At 47.8% G+C, this 20209-nt stretch overlaps 1 protein-coding gene across 7 annotated transcripts in view; it reads right to left on the reverse strand.

Moving 5' to 3' along the window:
• Positions 1 to 16746: 16746 nt before the first annotated feature.
• Positions 16747 to 20209, reverse strand: part of SDHAF2 (succinate dehydrogenase complex assembly factor 2) — a 183472-nt gene continuing 180009 nt past the window's right edge. For all 7 annotated transcript variants that reach the window (XM_050757046.1, XM_050757045.1, XM_050757044.1 and 4 more), the window contains one exon: positions 16747 to 17521. In XM_050757046.1, coding sequence (XP_050613003.1) covers positions 17391 to 17521 — 131 coding nt within the window. In that variant the 3' untranslated portion in view covers positions 16747 to 17390. The remainder of the gene's footprint in view (positions 17522 to 20209) is intronic.

The raw sequence follows: 20209 nt of genomic DNA on the forward strand, positions 1-20209 counted from the left end.
GGAAAGGAAGAGGGAAGAGAAGGGAAAAGGGAAGGGAAGAGAAGGGGGAGGGAAGGCAATAGGAGAGGGAAGAGATGAGAGAAGGGAAGGGGGAGGGAAGAGGAGAGGGAAGAGGGGAGGGAAGGGAAGAGGGGAGGGAAGGGAAGAGGGGAGGGAAGGGAGGGGAGGGAAGAAGAGGGGAGGGGAGGGGAGGGAAGAGTAGAGAAGGGAAGGGGAGAAGGAGAGGAGAAAGACAAATTACGAACTGGGTAGAAATATTTCCAAACACATGTGGCAAAGGACTGGTATGTAAGATATATAAAGAATGACCACAGCTGGATGCAGTGGCTCACGCCTGTGATCCCAGCACTTTGGGAGACAGAGGCAGGCAGATTGCTTGAGCTCTAGGAGTTTGAGACCAGCCTGGGCAACATGGCAAAACCTGGTGATATGGTTTGAATTTGTGTCCCCACCCAAATCTCCTGTTGAATTGTAATCCCCAGTGTTGGAGGAAGTGATTGGATCATGGGGGTGGATTTCCCCCTTGCTGTTCTTGTGATAGTGCGTTCTCATGAGATCTGGTTGTTTAAAAGTATGTAGCACCTCTTCATTCACCGTCTTCCTCCTTCTCTGGCCATGTAAGACGTGCCTGCTTCCCCTTCACCTTCTGCCATGATGGTAATTTTCCTGAGGTCTTCCAAGCCATGCTTCCTGTACAGCTTGCAAAACTGTGAGTCAATTAAACCTCTTTTCTTTTTTTCTTTTCTTTTCTTTTTTTTTTTTTTTTTTTTGAGATGTAGTCTGACTCTGTTGCCAGGCTGGAGTGCAGTGGCATGATCTCGGCTCACTGCAACCTCTGCCTCCCAAGTTCAAACAATTCTCCTGCCTCAGCCTCCCAAGTAGCTGGGACTACAGGCGTGCACCACCACACCCAGCTAATAGGATAGACAAAACCAGAGATAAAGTTGTCTGGAGCTGGGACGTGTGGTGGGGCACGGGGATGGAGTAGGAGGGAACTTTCTGGGGTGATGGCAATTTTTCCATTTCAGTAAGAGTCTGGTGTAGGCCTTTGTCAAAATTCAGCAAACATACACTTAAGATGTGTGAATTTCATTGTATGTAAATTTTACAGCAAAAGAATAACTTTAAATATTGAATTCTAGTTAATAACATACATTGTGAAGCTTTTAGCGAGAGGGCTCTGATGTCTGTAATTTGCTTTGAAATGTACCAAAAAGGAGATGGATTAATGGGTGGAGAGAGGGATGGAAAGATAAACTGATATGTGAAGAGCCCAGCAGAGTAAAAAATTAAGGGTAGGCCGGTGCAGTAGCTCATGCCTGTAATCCCAGCACTTTGAGAGGCAGAAATAGGCGGATGGGTTGAGCCCAGGAGTTCGAGACCAGCCCGGGCAACATGGTAAAACCCCAGGTGTGGTGGTATATGTCTGTAGTCCCAGCTACTTGGGAGGCTGAGATGGGAGGATCACTTGAGCCCAGGAGGTTGAGGCTGCAATGAGCTGTGATCACCATCCTGGGCAACAGAGTGAGACCCTGTCTCAAAAAAAAAAAAAAAAAGTTAAGGGTAGAATCTAGGTGGAGGCTATACCAGTGCTCACTGTAAAACTCTTTCAACTTCAGCTGTATGTTTGAAATTTTTTATAGTAAAATGTTAAAAAAAACTCTGACAACATTGAATGTATTTGTTTTTAGAGTTTTAATTGTGGCACGAGACGCTATTGATGAGATTTTTTCACTTATAGTTGTCATGTAAAGTTTCCTTTTAAAAGTAATTCATTTAAATAAAAAAGGGGCTCTATTTAAGAAAAGAGACTAAGTGAATATCGGTATAAATGGTCACAGATCCGCAGTGCTCATGAAGGCAATGAGTGAACGGAGTAAGTCTGGGAGGATGAGTAGGGAGTTGGGAACACCACCATCTCTAGGGCAACCTGGGTTTAAATTTCAGCCCTGCTGCCTCCCAGCGGTGTGACCTTGGACAAGCCTCATGTAGGAAATGGGATGATACAATCTCCGAAGGGAGGTCTGCGAGTATGAATGAGAGAACCCGGGGAGAGCGTAGTTTGGAGGCCTCAGTAAGCGGCACCTCCCTCGCACTGAGGGGAGAAAGGCAGAGGACATTCTCTTCTGGGAAAACAGTTTGAAGAATACAACTGGAGCAGGGAGTATATGTGTGTGCACTGGGGCTAGGCAGAGGGAGAGAGTCAAAGATGGCCCACCAGATTGAATGGGGAGTAAGGAAGCAGAATGAGCTAGTACAGAGCACCCACACAGTCACTTAGATGGCCAACTATTTCTGCTTCTCCAGCACATCCTCCTCGTGAGAAATGTAATGCCCACCCTCGGCGGGGGTGGACGGATCTTGGAGCCCCAGGTTCCAGGACTATGTGATGCAGCTTCTATTTCCTGGAGCACACCTGGGTTTGGGAGTTTGCTTCTTTTAACATCCCAGGTCTTCCAGAGGCCTGGGCAGAGAACCAAGAACTCTCCACTTTGCACAAGAGAGACAGACCTAATTCATTAAAACTCTTCTCCCCAGCCACAGGGCATCCAGCCACCTGGAAAGCGGGACTAATGCTTCAGGCACACTGAACTTGGGAGGGGAAAAAAATCTGTCATCACAGCGGGAGGCCCAAGGCGCCTCTGACTCCTGCACCCGTATAGCTCTCACTGTTAGGAAGGTTTACTCTGAGTTCTGAAATCAGATGGATCCATCAACTTTTTTTTTTTTTACTTTTTTTTTTTTTGAGATGGAGCCTTGTTCTGTTGCCCGCCCAGGCTGGAATGTAGTGGTGCAATCTTGGCTCACTGCAACCTCTGCCTCCCGGGTTCAAGCCATTCTCCTGCCTCAGCCTCCAGAGTAGCTGGGACTATAGGTGTGCACCACCATGCCTGGCTCACTTTTTGTATTTTTAGTAGAGACGGGGTTTCATGGGGTTTGACCAGGCTGGTCTTGAACCCCTGGCCTCAAGCAATCTGCCTGCCTTGGCCTCCCAAGGTGCTGGGATTACAGGCATGAACCATACTCGTTTCTTAAACAATTAGGAACACCCTCTATATGCCAAGGGCTGTGCTAGGCGCCAGGATATAAAGTCAACAAAAAATAGATCTAGTCCTTCCTTGTCTTCATGGGGCTTAAAATTCTGGTGGAGAGACAGGCATTCCCGGGAGAATCACCATATGGATTTAAAATGGAGACCGGGTATGGTGGCTCACATCTGTAATCCCAGCACTTTGCGGGGCTGAGGCAGGTGGATCGCCTGAGCTTAGGAGTTTGAGACCACCCTGGGCAACATGGTGAAACCCTGTCTTTACAAAAATACAAAAAATTAGCTGGGCATGGTGGTGGGCGCCTGTAGTCCTAGCTACTTGGGAGGCTGAGGCACAAGAATCACTTGAGCCTGGGAGGCAGAGGTTGCAGTGAGCCGAGATCATACTACTGCACTCCAGCCTGGGTGACAGAGCCAGACTCCATCTCAAAAAAATAAATAAATAAATAAATAAATAAATAAATAAATAAATAAATAAAATGTAGACGTTAGGCCAGGTGCGGTAGCTCATGTCTATAAGCCTAGCATTTTGGGAGGCCAAGGCAGGAGGATCAGTTGAGCCCAGGAGTTCAAGACCAGCCTGGGCAACATAGTGAGACCCCATCTCTACAAATAAAAAAATAAATAAATTAGCCTACTTGGGAGGCTGAGGTGGGAGGACTGCTTGAGTCTGGGAAGTCAAGGCTGCAGTGCGCCACTGTAGGTTGTGTTAAGAATTTTCATTTTTTTAAGAGCAATCAGCAGCCACAGAAGGGTTTTAAGGAAGTGGAAGACATGTTCAGACCAAGGTATTGAAATTCAAGTGACCCTTCAACAGTAAGTTTGAACTGCATGGGTCCACTTATATACCGATTTTTCTTTTCTTTCATTTTTTTAGAGACAGGGTTTCATTCTGTTGCACAGGTTGGCATGCAGTGGTGTGATTATTGCTCACTGCAGGCTCAACCCATGGGACTCAAGCAATCTACCCACCTCAGCCTCCCACGTAGCTGGGACCACAGGTGTGAGCCACCATGCCTAGCTCTTTTTTTTTTTTGAGACGGAGTCTTGCTCTGTCGCCCAGGCTGGAGTGCAGTGGTGCGATCTTGGCTCGCTGCAAGCTCCACCTCCTGGGTTCACGCTATTCTCCTGCCTCAGCCTCCCGAGTAGCTGGGACTACAGGCGCCCGCCACCACACCCAGCTAATTTTTTGTATTTTTTTTTTTTTTTAGTAGAGATGGGGTTTCACCGTGTTAGCCAGGATGGCCTCGATCTCCTGACCTCGTGATTCGCCTACCTTGGCCTCCCAAACTGCTGGGATTACAGGCGTGAGCCACTGCACCTGGCCTTTTTTTTTTTTTTTTTTTGAGACAGAGTCTGCTCTATTTATTGCCCAGGCTGGAGTGCAGTGGCGCGATCTCAGCTCACTGCAACCTCCGCCTCCCAGGTTCAAGTGATTCTCCTGCCTCAGCCTCCCGAGTAGCTGAGACTACAGGTGCACACCACCATGCCTGGCTAATTTTTTGTATTTTTAGTAGAAACAGGGCTTCACCATGTTAGCCAGGATGGCCTCGAACTCCTGACCTCAGGTGATCTGCGCACCTCGGCCTCCCAAAGTGCTGGGATTATAGCTGTGAGCCTTCACACCCGGCCATGCCTAGCTAATTTTTTAAAAAATATTTTTTGTAGAGACAGGGTCTCTCCAGGTTATCCAAGCTGATCTTGAACTCCTCGACTCAAGCAATCCTCCCAACTCAGCCTCCCAAAGTGCTCGGACTACAGGTGTGAGTCACTGCGTCTGGCCTTATACACCGATTCTCTTTCACCTCTGTCAGCCCTGAGCTCCCATCTTGGCCTCCCAAAGTGCTGGGATTACAGATGTGAACTACTGTGGCTGGCTTATACACAGATTTTCTTCCACCTCTGTCACCCCGAGACAATAAAACCCACCCATCCTCTTCCTCCACCTCCTCAGCCCACTCACTGTGAAGACAACACAGATGAAGACTTTTATGATGATCCACTTCCACTTAATGAACAGTAAATATATTTCTTCTTCTTTATGATGTTTTTAAGAGACAGAGTCTGACTCTGTTGTCTAGGCTGGAGAGCACTGGTGTGATCACAGCTCACTGTAGCCTCGACCTCCTGCCCCAGACCCCCAGTAGCTGGGACTACAAGGTGTGCCACCACACTTGCCTAACTTCAAAAATTTTTTTTGTAGAGCTGGGGTCTCATGCTGTCCAGACTGGTCTCCAACTCCTACCTTAGCCTCCCAAAGCTAATTACAGGTGTGAGATGCTATGCCTGGCCTGATTTTTTTTTTTTTTTTTTTTTTTTTTTTTTTTTTGAGACAGAGTCTTGCTCTGTCGCCCAGGCTGGGGTGCAGTGGCCGGATCTCAGCTCACTGCAAGCTCCGCCTCCCGGGTTTAGACCATTCTCCTGCCTCAGCCTCCCGAGTAGCTGGGACTACAGGCGCCCGCCACCTCGCCCGGCTAGTTTTTTGTATTTTTTAGTAGAGACGGGGTTTCACCGTGTTAGCCAGGATGGTCTCGATCTCCTGACCTCGTGATCCGCCCGTCTCGGCCTCCCAAAGTGCTGGGATTACAGGCTTGAGCCACCGCGCCCGGCCCTGATTTTCTTAATAGCATTTCTTTTCTCTAGCTAACTCTCTTCTAAGAATACAGTATATAATACATGTAACATAAAATATATGTTAATCAACTGTTCTCAGTAAGGCTTTTGGTCAACAGCAGGCTATTAGTAAAGTTTTTGGAGAATCAAGGTATACGCAGATTTTCGACTATGCGGGGTTGGTGCCCCAACCCCTGTGTTGTTCAAGGGTTAACTGCACACTCATTTGGGAGCTGCAGGCAGAGAACAGAGTCAAGGGAATGCCAGATGATGAAGGCAGATCAGATGGCCGTACCTGTTGTCCATCAGAGGGATGAGAGTACCTTTGACTACAGTGATGGTGCTAGAGATGGGAAGAAGTGATGGATTCAAGAACTATTTTGGAGCTAAGTCAACAGGCCTAAGTCACCATATTGATAGCCATGGAGGGAGGAGCAGCAGCATAGGACAATTCCTAGCTTGAGCAACTGGATGATTATGCCATTCACCGAGGCTCTCACGACGAGGGAGTTTTTAGTGAATAGAACAGGGAGGGAGGGTGGCCTGGCTGAGTTTGAAGGGTTTTTCAGCCTCTTTCAAAGGAGGAGTCAAGTTGGCAGTTAAATATGCAAGCTGGAGCTCAGAGGAAGATGTGAGAACTGTCCACATATAGGCGGTGATGGTTACCCTGGTATGGGTGAGATCACTAGAGAGAGTATCCAGAGGAGAGAGGAGGCTCCTAGGAGAGCACTGTGAAGAACTCCAAATAGAATGACTGGGAAGATGACGGTGTGCCTCACAGAGGCAGAAGCATGGCTAGAGAGGCAGAAGGAAACAGAATAATGAAAATCAAGGGAAGTGGAGGTGTCCATAATTGGTCAGAGGCAAAGACAAAATTTTAATAAAGCCTATTGGATTAGCAACACGGAAGTCACAGGTGACTTTAGTTAGAGATGCTTTCATAGCATAATGAAGTGGAAACATGGATAGATTAAGATAAAGAATGAGTGAGATTTTAAGAAAGTGGAGACGAGTATAGTCAACCCCTTGGAGAAGCTGGATTACAAAGGGGAGGAAAGGAAAAGAAGAGTCAGCCAAGCGCGGTGGCTCACGCCTGTAATTCCAGCACTTTGGAAGGCCAAGGCGGGCGGATTACTTGAGGTCAGGAGTTTGAGACCAGCCTGGCCAACATGGTGAAACCCTGTCTCTACTAAAAATAAATTAGGCCGGGCGCGGTGGCTCAAGCCTGTAATCCCAGCACTTTGGGAGGCCGAGACGGGCGGATCACGAGGTCAGGAGATCGAGACCATCCTGGCTGACACAGTGAAACCCCGTCTCTACTAAAAAATACAAAAAAACTAGCCGGGCGAGGTGGCGGGCGCCTGTAGTCCCAGCTACTCGGGAGGCTGAGGCAGGAGAATGGCGTGAACCCGGGAGGCGGAGCTTGCAATGAGCCAAGATCACGCCACTGCACTCCAGCCTGGGCGGCAGAGCGAGACTCTGTCTCAAAAAAAAAAAAAAAAATTAGTTGGGTGTGGCGGCACACGCCTGTAGTCTCAGCTATTCAGGAGGCTAGGGCAGGAGAATCACTTGAACCCGGGAGGCGGAGGTTGCAGTGAGCTGAGATTGCACCACTGCACTCCAACCTGGGTGACAGAGTGAGACTCTGTCTCAAAAAAAAAAAAAAAAAAAGAAAAGAAAAAGGAGAGTCACTGGATTTGACAAAGAAGCCGGGGCTTGGGAGTAGCACTGAGCCAAGTGGGACAGATGAGCATACAAGAGGCAGGCTGCTAGTGATGGTGCGGAACAAGGTAAGGGTAGAACCCAAAGTCCCTGTGTCACAGGAGAATGGGTGTGCAGATGTGGGAAGGTAAGGGAGTTCCTGAGGGCTTCAATGTCCTCTGATGGAAGTCAGTGAGGTCATGGGAGAACGGAGAGAAGGAAAAGTCACAGGTTTGAGGAATGGGTGGGAGGTTTGACCCAGTCATTGCGGAGCATGGAAGAGCAGACTGGCCAAAGACATACAGCATATACAAAGGTCCTGTGTCAGGAAGAATTCTGAAACGGTGAGGTTGAAAGACTGACTATCTTAGAGGCTGGACCACAGAAACTGAGGGCCTGGCCAAGATGAGGTCTGATATACTAAGATGTGCCAGCGATATCCTATGAGCCTGCTACACTAAGAGGTGCTAGTCAGGATCGAATAGACGATGATGAGGAAATGAATAAAGCATGAAATCCCCCTTGACTTAACACAATGAAGGCTTACTTCTCATTCACAAGTAGTTTGCAAGAGTTTAGGTGGCCCTCCTCCTCCGTGTGCCACATTGTCTGGACGTGTGGTCTCCGGAATGTCTGCAGCAGGGTAACAGCGGGCTGCAACTCAAGATGTTTCCCAGGACCAGGCCTGGAAGTGGCTTTCATTGCTTTCACTTACATTCTATTGGCCGGACCCAATCGCATAGCACCAGCCTTGTTATTTCAGGGCGGCTCCTTGTTTTTTTTGTTTTGTTTTTTTTTTTTGAAACAGAGTCTCACTTTGTTGCCCAGGCTGGAGTGCAGTGGCACCATCTCAGCTCACTGCAACCTCTGCCTCCTGGGTTCAAGCAATTCTCTTGCCTCAGCCTCCCGAGTAGCTGGGATTACAGGCACCTGCCACCACACCTGGCTAATTTTTTACATTTTTGGTAGAGACAGGGTTTCACCATATTGGCCGGGCTGGTCTAGAACTCCTGACCTCAAGTGATCTGTCCGCCTCAGCCTCCCAAACTGCTGGGATTACAAGTATTAGCCACTGCACCTGGCCTGGAGAGTCTGCTTCTAATTTCCCACATGCTCAGGGCATTTCCAGGATGCTACAGGAAATGGTCTTTCTATATGCTCAGGAAGAACAAATGGTGTGGTGGGTGGACACCATCATCTCTGCCACAATCCACCCTTCTGTTTGCCAAACCATCAAGTTTTTCTTTTCACTCAGGGAACACACTCACCCTCTTCCCGAGGGACCCAAAGTCCTATCTAGTCCTTATATCTGGCTCAAAGCCCAGGGTCTCTGGTGATGTGCAGTAGTCACTTCTCATCCAGTGTGGCTCTTCTCAGTCCAGTGAGCCATGACCAAAAAGACAGGCAAGTTGCCCCCCTCACCCCGTGCCACACAGTGGTGGAGCAGGGACAGGACTCAGGGGAGACCCGTTCATTAAACGCCAGTGCTGCTCCCCGGGAGACACTCTCCTTATCCACTCTCCACACGGGCCCTGGCTCTTCTCTCTGGGACATTCCTCCTTTTCCATCACCGTCTCTGGCTACAGCTGAAATGGGAGTGGCAGAGCCTGTCCTCCCTGGGGGCTGAGCACCGTCCCTCCTGCTCATGGATGATTGGAGGCCCAAGAGTTGTTTTATAGCTGGAACTGTCCAAAGGGCTGGCTCCCGGTTCCTTGGCGATACAATTCTTTACATAGTGAGTGTCTAACCTACTTGCTCTGGTCAGTTTTGTGGGCCAGTGGCTAAGCTCACACGCGCCACGTCTTTTCCTAGATCCAGCTCTTAGGTCTGTATGTTTTGCCTGTTCATCCTTTCTGCCTGGCCTTTCTACTCAACGGCCAGCTTGGGGCTATGTGGAACAATAAATAGGAGGCCCACCTTTAACCTGCCCCTTGCCCTGAGTAACTGCATCCAAGAGAAAAGTTTCACCCGGCTTTCCTTGCCCAGATGAGTCTCATATCTCATCTCTTCCTATCTGAGGTGTAGCAGATTTTCCAACCCTGAAAGACCCTGGGTTTCTGGACTTTATTTCCTTTCATTACTGCTCAACCACCAGGCAATCCTCACCTGAGCTCATCCCTTCCTTATAAATCCTCAACAAATATCAACAAATATAGCCTACAGTAGCCAAGAGAGATGACAAGTTTTCTGCTTTCCAACCACGTTGCCTTTGGCCGTCAGCCTGGAAAGCACATGGGATACCCTCCCAAGTTACAGCAGGCAGTAGTTTTACCAAACATGTTGCTAATGCATAACACAGATATCCAACTTTCCAAGGGTCCTACATCAGTTTGTTTGCTTCTGCCCAAGTGCTAAGCCATTGTCACCATAGGTGTGTAACTCAGTCTCTCTGGGCCTGTTTCCTCATTGGCAAAATGAAGACAATATAAGCAACTTCATCAGACTGCTATGGAATTCAGCAGAACAAGCCACGTATGGTGTTAGCCTAATGTCTGCTCTGGAGTAAGTGCTCAGTAAATGTTATTGCTGCTGTTCAAATAGATCAATAGGAATCACGTGTGTTCATATGCGATTGCTATACTAAGTTCACTAGAGTCTGATCTATACTAGGCAGCTGCCTTTTTAAAAATTCAAGGGCCTGGCATGGTGGCTCATGCCTGTAATCCCAGCACTTTAGGAGGCTGAGGCGGGTGGATCATGAGGTCAGGAGTTTGAGACCAGCCTGGCCAACATGGTGACACCCCGTCTCTATTAAAAATACAAAAATTAGCTGCGCATGGTGGCACATGCCTGTAATCCCAGCTACTCAGGAGGCTGAGGCCAGAGAATCACTTGAATCTATAAGGCGGAGGTTGCAGTGAGCCAAGATCGCACTATTGCACTCCAGCCTGGGCAATAAATAGAACAGACTCCATCTCAAAAATAAAAATGAAAATAAAAAATAAAGAAAAAATCAAATGAGAGATCGACCCATCCAAGGGACAGGATGTTCACTCATGCTGGCCAGTCAGTGATTTTTCTCCCTATAAAGCAAATCTACATGGAAAGCTCTGTTGCCATCTGTATCTGTTACCAATTGCTACAATAATGCTGCATAACAAATGACCCCAAAACTTGGTAACTTAAAATAATAAGCATTCCTTAGCTTAAAAGTCTGCGGGTTCACAATTTGGACTGGGTTTAGCTGGGTAATTCTTCTGGTCTTCACTGGGCTCACTTAACTGTCAGCTGACTTTGGCTGAGGCAACTGGAGTGACTGGGCCACACATCTCATCCTCCAGAAGTCTACCATGGGCAGGTTGTCAGGTGGTGGCAGGGGTACAAGAGCTAAAGGGGAAGTGCTTTCTGAGGCTGTGCTTGCTTCCCAATTATTGATATCTCATTGATCAAAGCAATGAGTTGACCCCAGCGTCAGGGCGGAAAGCCCTAAAAGCTACATGGCAAACAGCAAGGACACAGGGTAAGAATCTACCAGACAGACCTGGCTTAGTGACTCATGCCTATAATCCCAGTGCTTTGAGAGGCTGAGGTGAGAGGATCACTTGAAACCAGCAGTTCAAGACCAGCCTGGGCAACACAGCAAGACCCTGTCTCTACAAAATATATATATATTTTTGAGACGGAGTCTCCCGCCCAGGCTGGAGTGCAATGGTGTGATCTCGGCTCACTGCAACCTCCACCTCCTGGGTTCAAGCAATTCTCCTGTCTCAGCCTCCTGAGTAGCTGGGATTATAGGCACGTGCCACCACACCCGGCTAATTTTTTGTATCTTCAGTAAAGACGAGGTTTCACCATGTTGTCCAGGCTGGTCTCAAACTACTGACCTCAGGATCCGCCCGCCTCGGCCTCCCAAAGTGCTAGGATTACAGGTGTGAGCCACTGCACCAGGCCCAAAATAAACTTTTTTTAAAAAATTAGCTGGGTGTGGTGGCATGCGCCTGCAGTCCTAGCTTCTCGGGAGGCTGAGACAGGATAATCCCTTGAGCCCAGGAGTTGATCACATCACTGCACTCCAGCCTGGGTGGCAGAGTGAGACCCTGTCTCTATGAAAAATAAATCTACCAGACGATCATAACTGATTGCTGAGGGTGAATTCAGAACAAAAAAATTATTTCTGTATTAAAAGTAGGTGTCTCAGAGCGCAGTGGCCTGGTGTCCTCATCTGTGCTGTGAGGATAGACCTGGCATACAAGGCTAAATGTCCTGCTGTCTGCTCTCACAGGGTCAGTACCTAAGACCCATAGAGAGATCCTTGCGTGCCTTCCATTCACTTATCTCTTCTTCAGAGGACCTCTGGGGCACGAGCTCTATCTCACTGATCTCCGCGTCTTCGTGTCTGGCACCGGGTGGAGCACATTGTGCTAGTGCAGACAACTTCTGCTGGGCAATCAATGAAATAAAGCACAAAGAACAGTGAGTTCCTCAAGGACAGACAAGATGCATTCTTCTGCACCCTCAGCATTTAGTGAAGACCATGACAGTGTCTTTCCAACTAGCTTTTTTTCTTCTTTTTTTTCTTTTTGAGATGCAGTTTCACTTGTTGTCCAGGCTGCAGTGCAATGGCGCCATCTCAGCTCACTGCAATCTCCACCTCCCGGGTTCTAGTGATTCTCCTGCCTCCGCCTCCTGAGTAGCTGGGATTACAGGCACGTGCCACCAGGCCCGGCTAAATTTTTTTGTATTTTTAGTAGAGACGGGGTTTCACCATGTTGGCCAGGCTGGTCTTGAACTCCTGATCTCAGATGATCCACCCTCCTTGGCCTCCCAAAATGCTGGGATTACAGGCATGAGCCACTGTACCCAGCCTCCAGTTAGATTTCTAAGCATCACTTTTCCAATTTGGACCAAGACAACTACCTGTTTCTGCTTCTGCTGGAAACACAGTATCTCACACACCATCTATAAAAACCTTCTCACCGCTGCATGACTCTGCTGAGATGGGAGCCCCAAGAGACAGGTGAGTGAGGGTCCTGCTCACAGAGGGCCTGGCCCCAGAACCTTGGGCCTTGGGAGGAACCAGCACCAGTTCGTCAGCAAAGGCACTGGAGCCAGTGGGTGCGATAGAGGTTGTGCAACTCATCTTGGGACGTGGAATGAGTTCTATGTGGGCTTCCTAACAGGCACATCCAACTCTCAGAGGCAGCCTCCCACTTGGATAGAAAGGACAGCCAGTGATGGGAAGGCCAGAAAGCATCAGAGCTCATTTCTACTGCTCAGGGTAGGAGAAAACCCTTGAAACAGGGCAGAACTTGAGCCCTTCCCTCTGGCTCCCCTCCAAATCCACAGGAAGTCTCTGAACTCCAAACTCTCACCTGGAGAGCTAGGCTGCATGTGTCCTCCTTATAAGGCTCAGGTGGTTAAGTCTGGAGCAGCTGAGGCTGTGACATTATGAGTCATGGTCCCCAGGTCCGATAGGGAGCCAAGAGAGGGTAGCCCAATCTGTGCAAAGTTGTCCACGCCAGCAGTCTTCGATGGACCAAGACAAGATTCAGGATGAAAAGTCGTTAGAAGAGAGATGATGATGGTTTTCATGTTTTGAGGCACGGTAGCACATGGTACCTAAGTGCAAGGGCCCTGGGGCCCACTGCCTGGCTTCAAACCCTAGCCCCACCGCTTCCTATCTGTGACTTTGAGCTAGCAACTTCATCTCACCGAGCCTCACTTTCCTTATCTCTAAGAGGGGAATCATCATTGCACCTATCTCATGGTATTATGGGATGAAATGATGTAAAGCACTCAGCAGTGTTGGGTACACAAGCCTAACCATTAGCAGTTACTACTACCAAGTGTTACTTGGGGCACAGGGGCTGTACAAAGCTCTCCAGGGGCAGGACTTTACTTGGTCCTTATACCCACACTGTGAGGTCGGGTTCCTTTTCTTTCCTTTTCACAGATGAGAAACAGAAGCTTGGAGAGGTTAAATGACGTGTCTGAGGCCACCCAGCTGATCAATGGGAGCTCCAGGATTCTAGGTTAGGCCTGATTCCTAAACAGCTCCTCTTAACTACTCTATTTCCCCTGAACACGTGTTCCAGGGCATCACCAGAGGAGAACATTTTGTTAAACATTAGCCAAATCACCTGAAATCCACTGGGAAACAGAATGTACATCTTAACATCCTCACTTGCTGAAAGTTCCATGCTGTGATGTGTTGTTACAGAAAGTGATATATCCACCCTCCCCCACTTTTTTCCTTTTATACTCTAATCTCATGACAGATTATACAATCCCCTTCTTAAAGAAACATTCTCCTCTTTGAAAGGAATATTTGGCACTTTGGGAGGCCAAGGCAGGCAGATCACGAGGCCTGTAGTTCGAGACCACTCTGGCCAACATGGCGAAACTCTGTCTCTACTAAAAACACAAAAATTGGCCAGGCATGGTGGCCTGCACCTGTAATCCCAGCTATTCGGGTGGCTGAGGCATGGAATCGCTTGAACCCAGGAGGTGGAGCTTGCAGTGAGGGGAGATCCTGCCAGTGCACTCCAGCCTGGGCGACAGTGAGACAATGAGACCCTGTCTCGAAAAAAAAAAAAAAAGAGTATCTGGGGTCTGAGATCCGGGATCCAACGAAAGGCTTTAACTCTTCTTTTGCAGCTATAGGTGATGATAAATCTACCTATTTCCTTTAAAGATTGATGTTGTCCTGGATAGCTTAAACTTTCTACCACCCCTCTAACAAACTGCTAACAACATTTGTTTCTTAAGTCACACAAAGTACTGCTGGCCTGAAGCCACCTATCCTACCAATGCCATCTTCCCTGACAGGAAAATTCGAACACCACTCCTCATTTCCAGAGGGCTCACTGGGAAACTGTGGTGTCAGGAAGTAGCTTAAGTGGGTACTCATCAGTGTCATCAACTTGATAGCTGTGGGATGGTGAGTCCACTGTCCTCAGATACTACAGAACATACTATTAAGTGGGGCTGTCAGGTCAAAAATCTCACAGACCTGCTTGCCATTTAAGGCTGTTTAGCTTATCATCAAACCTTCGTCTCTTTGTCTAGCCACAAATAGCTACAGATGGACTGAAGGATAAATGTGAGCCCTCAACATCCCAGCGGAATCTTTTCCCGGTGATGTTTAAAAACATGAACCAGGTCTGTGCTGGTGCCACCCTGGCTGGAGCAGAAGAGACATACCAGATGACCTCCAGATAATGCTCAAAGCCAGTAAGAGGTACCGGTAAGAGGTGCTTCTACAATGACCCCCAAAAGACATACTCTATCTAAGGCACAGACAGCTCCAGCACAAGGTGTTTGGGTCATGGATTTTTAAGACTTAGGATGATTAAAAGGAAACGATGGGAAGAGAACAGCCTTTCCTGACCCAATTTAAGGTGTCACACGGGGAGCCTGTGCAGGAGGACTCACAAGACCACTTGAGTCGGTCAGGACAGGGCCAGACGCTCATCTGCCCCACGCAGGCTCTGAATGAGGTCAGTAAGCAGGGATATGTCAAAGTAAAAGGAGTGAGTCTAGCTTCTGTTCATCAGGGGTCCTTCGAGGGCTGCTGGCCCTTGCTATATGTTTATTAATTTCTTAAAAAATGCACTGTGGCCAGCCTAGTTTCACTTAATGCCTAATGAAGGGAAAAACTGTTCACATAGCACCCCTGGGCCTGACAACTGAGCAGCTGAACTTAGCAAGATCCTTCACTTTCAAAGATGACACAATCCAGCAGCCTGGGAGGAAAACAATTCCTCTAGAAGCATGCCATTCCCAGGTGAAAGTGGCAGCAATTGAACATTGTGTTAAATAAGACAAAATCAGGCTAAGAAGGGATCAAACCCAAGGGGAAGAAAAGTTCCAACTACATCCTTGGCTACTGGGGTTTGTTGCATAACATGCAAAGGATAAATGGGTAAGTCACCGCCCGATTCATGTGCACTTCGTACAGTCCAGATCTATGTCTATATATAAACTCTGGGCCTGCTTAACATTCTCCCCAGGGTACCTCAAATGCAGCCCGAGAGAATAGCCAGAGTCTTCAGCAAGCTCCCAGGGAGACGTCTCCTCCCTCGCCTGCCCTGCTTCTGCGAGTCTCACTTCCATTCCTTGCTTAGGGGAGAGTGCTAGATTTTTCCATCAAAGGTCTCGTCACCGGGGTCTGTTTTCTCTCTAGTCTTCACTGGGAGGTAAGACACTCTGTGCTTCTATTAATAGGCTCAGCTTTCCAACCTGCAGATGAGACACCCTGGATGTAGCTATGGTGACCTCACTGATATGCCAGGCAATTTGTGTTAGGGACAGGTTTTAAGTCTCAGACTGAGGCTATGACTAAATGCTGACATTCACATCTACAGAGTACGTACTGTGCAAGTTACCCTGTAAGAGCTTTGTGTGTTTCATTTCATCTCATCAACTAGCTGAGACAGGAAGCATTATCATCCCCATTTTATAGAAGAGGCAACTGAGGCTCAGGTCAATTAATGTATCCAGCAGGTAAACAGCAGAGCCAGGATTTGAATGTGTAACCAGTGCACCGCGCTGCTTCCTGAGTGGCCAAGTTCAGATCTACTCACTTGACGAAGCACCTGGCAGATTCCTACCCACCGTGTAACACAGAGGTCATGTCTCAGAATTGTCACGTTTAACTTGCCACAGCTTCTCCAAACAGAGACGTCTATTAAATTTCCAGCAGTAAAACAGGGTGTTCTAGTAGACAGTTCAGGAGCTTTGGAGGCAGACGGAGCTATACTAAATTCTGCTTTTTCGACTCAATAGCTACCTGACCTTGGACAAATTACTTCCTCTCTCTGAGCCCACTTTCTTATGTATAAAATACAGATACCACCACCAGTCTGGAGGAGTGCTGAGGCTTTACTGTGATTATGTAAAGGCTACATCTCTTCCCTTTCCTCCTGAGCCAGGGATACTGAAGGGCAGGCAGGAACCATGAGGTGGCTCTGTAGGAACCCTGGAGCTCAACAATGCTGTAAACATGTACGTGTGTCTTTCCCTTGTGCGGCTCCTATAATCACCCACCACCTGTTCATCAAATCTGGCCGACCTTCTGGTCAACACCTTTAGATGCACCTGGTCCAGTTTGGGTGACTGATTCTACTGCCTAGATTACAGCTCTGAGGGCAAAACCCCTCCAGGGAGGGCACCACTAGCAACACAGAAGTCACACAGAGCTTTTAAAAACACTTCTAACTAATTCATTCTAATATATTATTTCTTATGTATTATTATTTAGTCAACTAAAATAACTGTGAAGACTGTAGGAATGAGGGGGAAAGTTTTCTATAGTGCTACATGAAAATAGAACCTGTAATTGTGAATTTGTAAAACTCCATAAACATATGACTATGGGTTATATGAAAATAGACAAAATTAAAATTAATTGTGAGGGCTAGGAAATTGTAAATTTCCTTTTCTCAGTATTCTTTAATAATTCTCTTTCAACTTACAAAGTGTATGTTTTAAAGAAAGCCCAATGATGAAGATGTTGACTCTTAAGCAGCGTGCCTACGCCATTCTTGCCTGTGGCCCTCATTCTGCCTGCTGTGCCTTTGAAGGATTTGGCTCAGGAGGCTGGGATCAGCTTCCCTTCGCAGAAGGAGCCATACCAGGTTGGAAGTGGGGAGTTCCACTTCAACAAAGCCCTGGGCCACTGAGGGCAGGGAGCTGCAGGGAGGGCGGGCCGCTTTCCGTACCGCACGCACAGCTGGCTGCCTCTTTTCTTTGAGTACACTTGGGCTGAGGCAATGAGCAAGCACAATTGCTTCGCCTGCAGCGCCCTCTCGTGGCAGACTTCCTCTAGAGATAGTAGCCAGGCAAGGCCTGCATGCCAGCATTGCTGACAAATCACTTTTGAGGCTCACAGTTGAACAAAAAAGTATGAGAATGAGTCACATTGCATTTACATGTATGTCCTGGGAAAGGGTTGTGTCCACCACTTGAGGCGGGACCAATGGTCTGGGGTGGGGCAGCTGGGCATCTAAAGAGAAGCTGGAAGCCAAGGCTAACGTCCATCATAAGTAGTTACCATCCGCAGACTGAACCCCTATGCCAGCACAGCTCAACGTGGCTTTTCAAAGAGGTATTCGAGATCTGGGGCACGCAGTCTCTGCTCTTTGTTTTTGTTTTTAGCAAAGTCTCTCAGCAGGGCCATGACTTCATTTTCAAATATTTCTGGGGCTGGTTTAGCTTCTGCAAGAGAAGAGTGGGCAGAAAAAATTATGCCATAATCAGTCAATGCTCAGGTATGAGAATCTTAAAACTTGAAACATTGGCCAAGAACCACAGATGGATATATAGACTGTCTCCATCCTTCTTCTAAATATACACGATGTTAGCCTATACCAGGGGGTGGCAAACTGTGGGAGCCTATATTTGCAAGTCGTTTTATTGGAACAGCTGCTCCCAATGGTTTACATATTATCCATGCTGCTTTTGTGTTACGACAGCAGAATCGGGTACTTGCAACAGAGACCATATGACTACAAGTAAAATATTTACTATCTGATCCTTTATGAACAAGTTTGCTGACCCCTGGCCCGCACAATCTTAGCTGTACTACTTTGCTTTGCATTTGTCAATTCCATTGTTCCCCAGACATTGTGTTTTCCCTTGCAATGTATACATTTCTTGAAACAAAACCTCTTTCTCCTTTGTCAATCAGTTAGAGGTCCTCAGTTTTAAGAGACAGAAACTAACAACTCTAGTAAACATAAGCAAAAAGGAATTTATTGGAAGGATATTAGAGGCACACAGAACTGTCATGGGCCTAAAGAACCAGATTTCAGTGAACGGGCAACAAAGATACTGAGTCAGAAGAATGAGAAGGTCAGCCTCGGTCTACGGCAGCAGGTCTGGCAGTGCACTGCTCCCTCTGACCTTTCTCTACACCCTCGGGACACTTATTTAAGATGCCAATTACAAGCAAAGCCTCCCACTGCCAAAGCCGAGGAAATGTGCTCCAGAATTACCCTTCCACCAACTCTAGGTATGATGCCAGGAGAGAGAATTCCTCAAAACCAAGTCAGATTCTCCCTTACTCGGCACAGGGCCTGGCATCTAGTGAGGGCTCTGTTTTCATGTGACAATCAAAATAAGATCAAAGAGGTTTTGTCTTCCTCCAAGAATGCAGAAAGTTGGAAAGAATATCACACTCACTGTAACAACAAAAAAAGCCACATAAACTACAAATATCATGACTCTTCTCAAAGATATCAGAGAGCTGAGGTCACAGGGTAACCCAACAGATGAAACCTAAGAAAAAAGAGGCCCTTCAAAGGAGAAACAAGAGCCGTGTACTTGCTCACCTGTGGCAGGCACAGGAATAAGAGACACTGGACAACATACAAATGGGTAAAAGAAATTCAGCTAAAAAAATTTTTTTTTTTTGGCCGGGCGCAGTGGCTCAAGCCTGTAATCCCAGCACTTTGGGAGGCCGAGATGGGCGGATCACGAGGTCAGGAGATCGAGACCATCCTGGCTAACACGGTGAAACCCCGTCTCTACTAAAAAATACAAAAAAAAAAAAAAACTAGCCGGGCGAGGTGGCGGGCGCCTGTAGTCCCAGCTACTTGGGAGGCTGAGGCAGGAGAATGGCGTAAACCCGGGAGGCAGAGCTTGCAGTGAGCTGAGATCCGGCCACTGCACTCCAGCCTGGGCGACAGAGCAAGACTCCGTCTCAAAAAAAAAAAAAAAAAAAAAAAAAAAAAAAAAAAAAAAAATTTTTTTTTAAAAATTAATACAGACAGGGCCAGCCTTATGTTGTCCAGGGTAGACTGCAGTAGCTAGTCAGAGGTGCAGTTCCACTATTGATCAGCACAGGAATTCTGATCTGTTTCACTCCTAGCGTGGGCTGGTTCACCCCTCCTTAGGGAATCGGGTGGTCACCTGCTTCTGAGACGTCAACATATTGATGCCAAGCTTATTACAGCAGACACCTGACCTGTATAGTGCACTGCAGCCCAGAACTCCTGGACTCCAGCAATCCTGCTGCCTTCCAGGGCAGCCGGGACTGCAGGCCTGTGCCACTAAAATTTGCAATGAATTGTTAAAAGCCAAGTGTGGAGGCTGAGCGTGGTGGCTCACGCCTGTAATCCCAGCACTTTGGGAGGTCAAGGCGGGTGGATCACGAGGTCAGGAGATCGAGACCATCCTGGCTAACACGGTGAAACTCCGTCTCTACTAAAAATACAAAAAATTAGCTGGGCGTAGTGGCGGGCGCCTGTAGTCCCAGCTACTCGGGAGGCTGAGGCAGGAGAATGGCATGAACCTGGGAGGTGGAGCTTGCAGTGAGCTGAGATCGTGCCACTGCACTCCAGTCTGGGAGACACAGCGAGACTCCATCTCAAAAAAAAAGCCAAGTGTGGGCTAGCATGAGTGTATAAAACCACAGATACAGGTTGGGCACAGTGGCTCACACCTGTAATCCCAGCACTTTGGGAGGCTGAGGCGGGTGGATCACCTGATGTCAGGAGTTCGAGACCAGCCTGGCCAACATGGTGAAACCCGTCTCTACTGAAAATACAAAAATTAGCCAGGTGTGGTGGCGGGCGCCTGTAATCCCAGCTACTCGGGAGGCTAAGGCAGGAGAATTGCTTGAACCCAGGAGGCAGAGGTTGCAGTGAGCCAAGATTGTGCCACTGCACTCTAGCCTGGGCTACAAGAGTGAAACTCCGTCTCAAAAAAATAAATAAATAAAAATAAAAATAAAACCCCAGACAAATGGAATATGCACCCACTCACAGGTTCTTCTCACAAAGGTGTGCTCTTGACAAAGACTGGGTAGAAAGCAGGAGGCTAGAAAGAACCTCCCTCATTGATAAAGACCAGGAGGAGGGGAAAAGCCAATGCGGCCAAAAAAATGCACATCCCAGTGCTTTG

Source organism: Macaca thibetana, chromosome 14, assembly GCF_024542745.1.
Source record: "Macaca thibetana thibetana isolate TM-01 chromosome 14, ASM2454274v1, whole genome shotgun sequence".
Taxonomy (NCBI): domain Eukaryota; kingdom Metazoa; phylum Chordata; class Mammalia; order Primates; family Cercopithecidae; genus Macaca; species Macaca thibetana.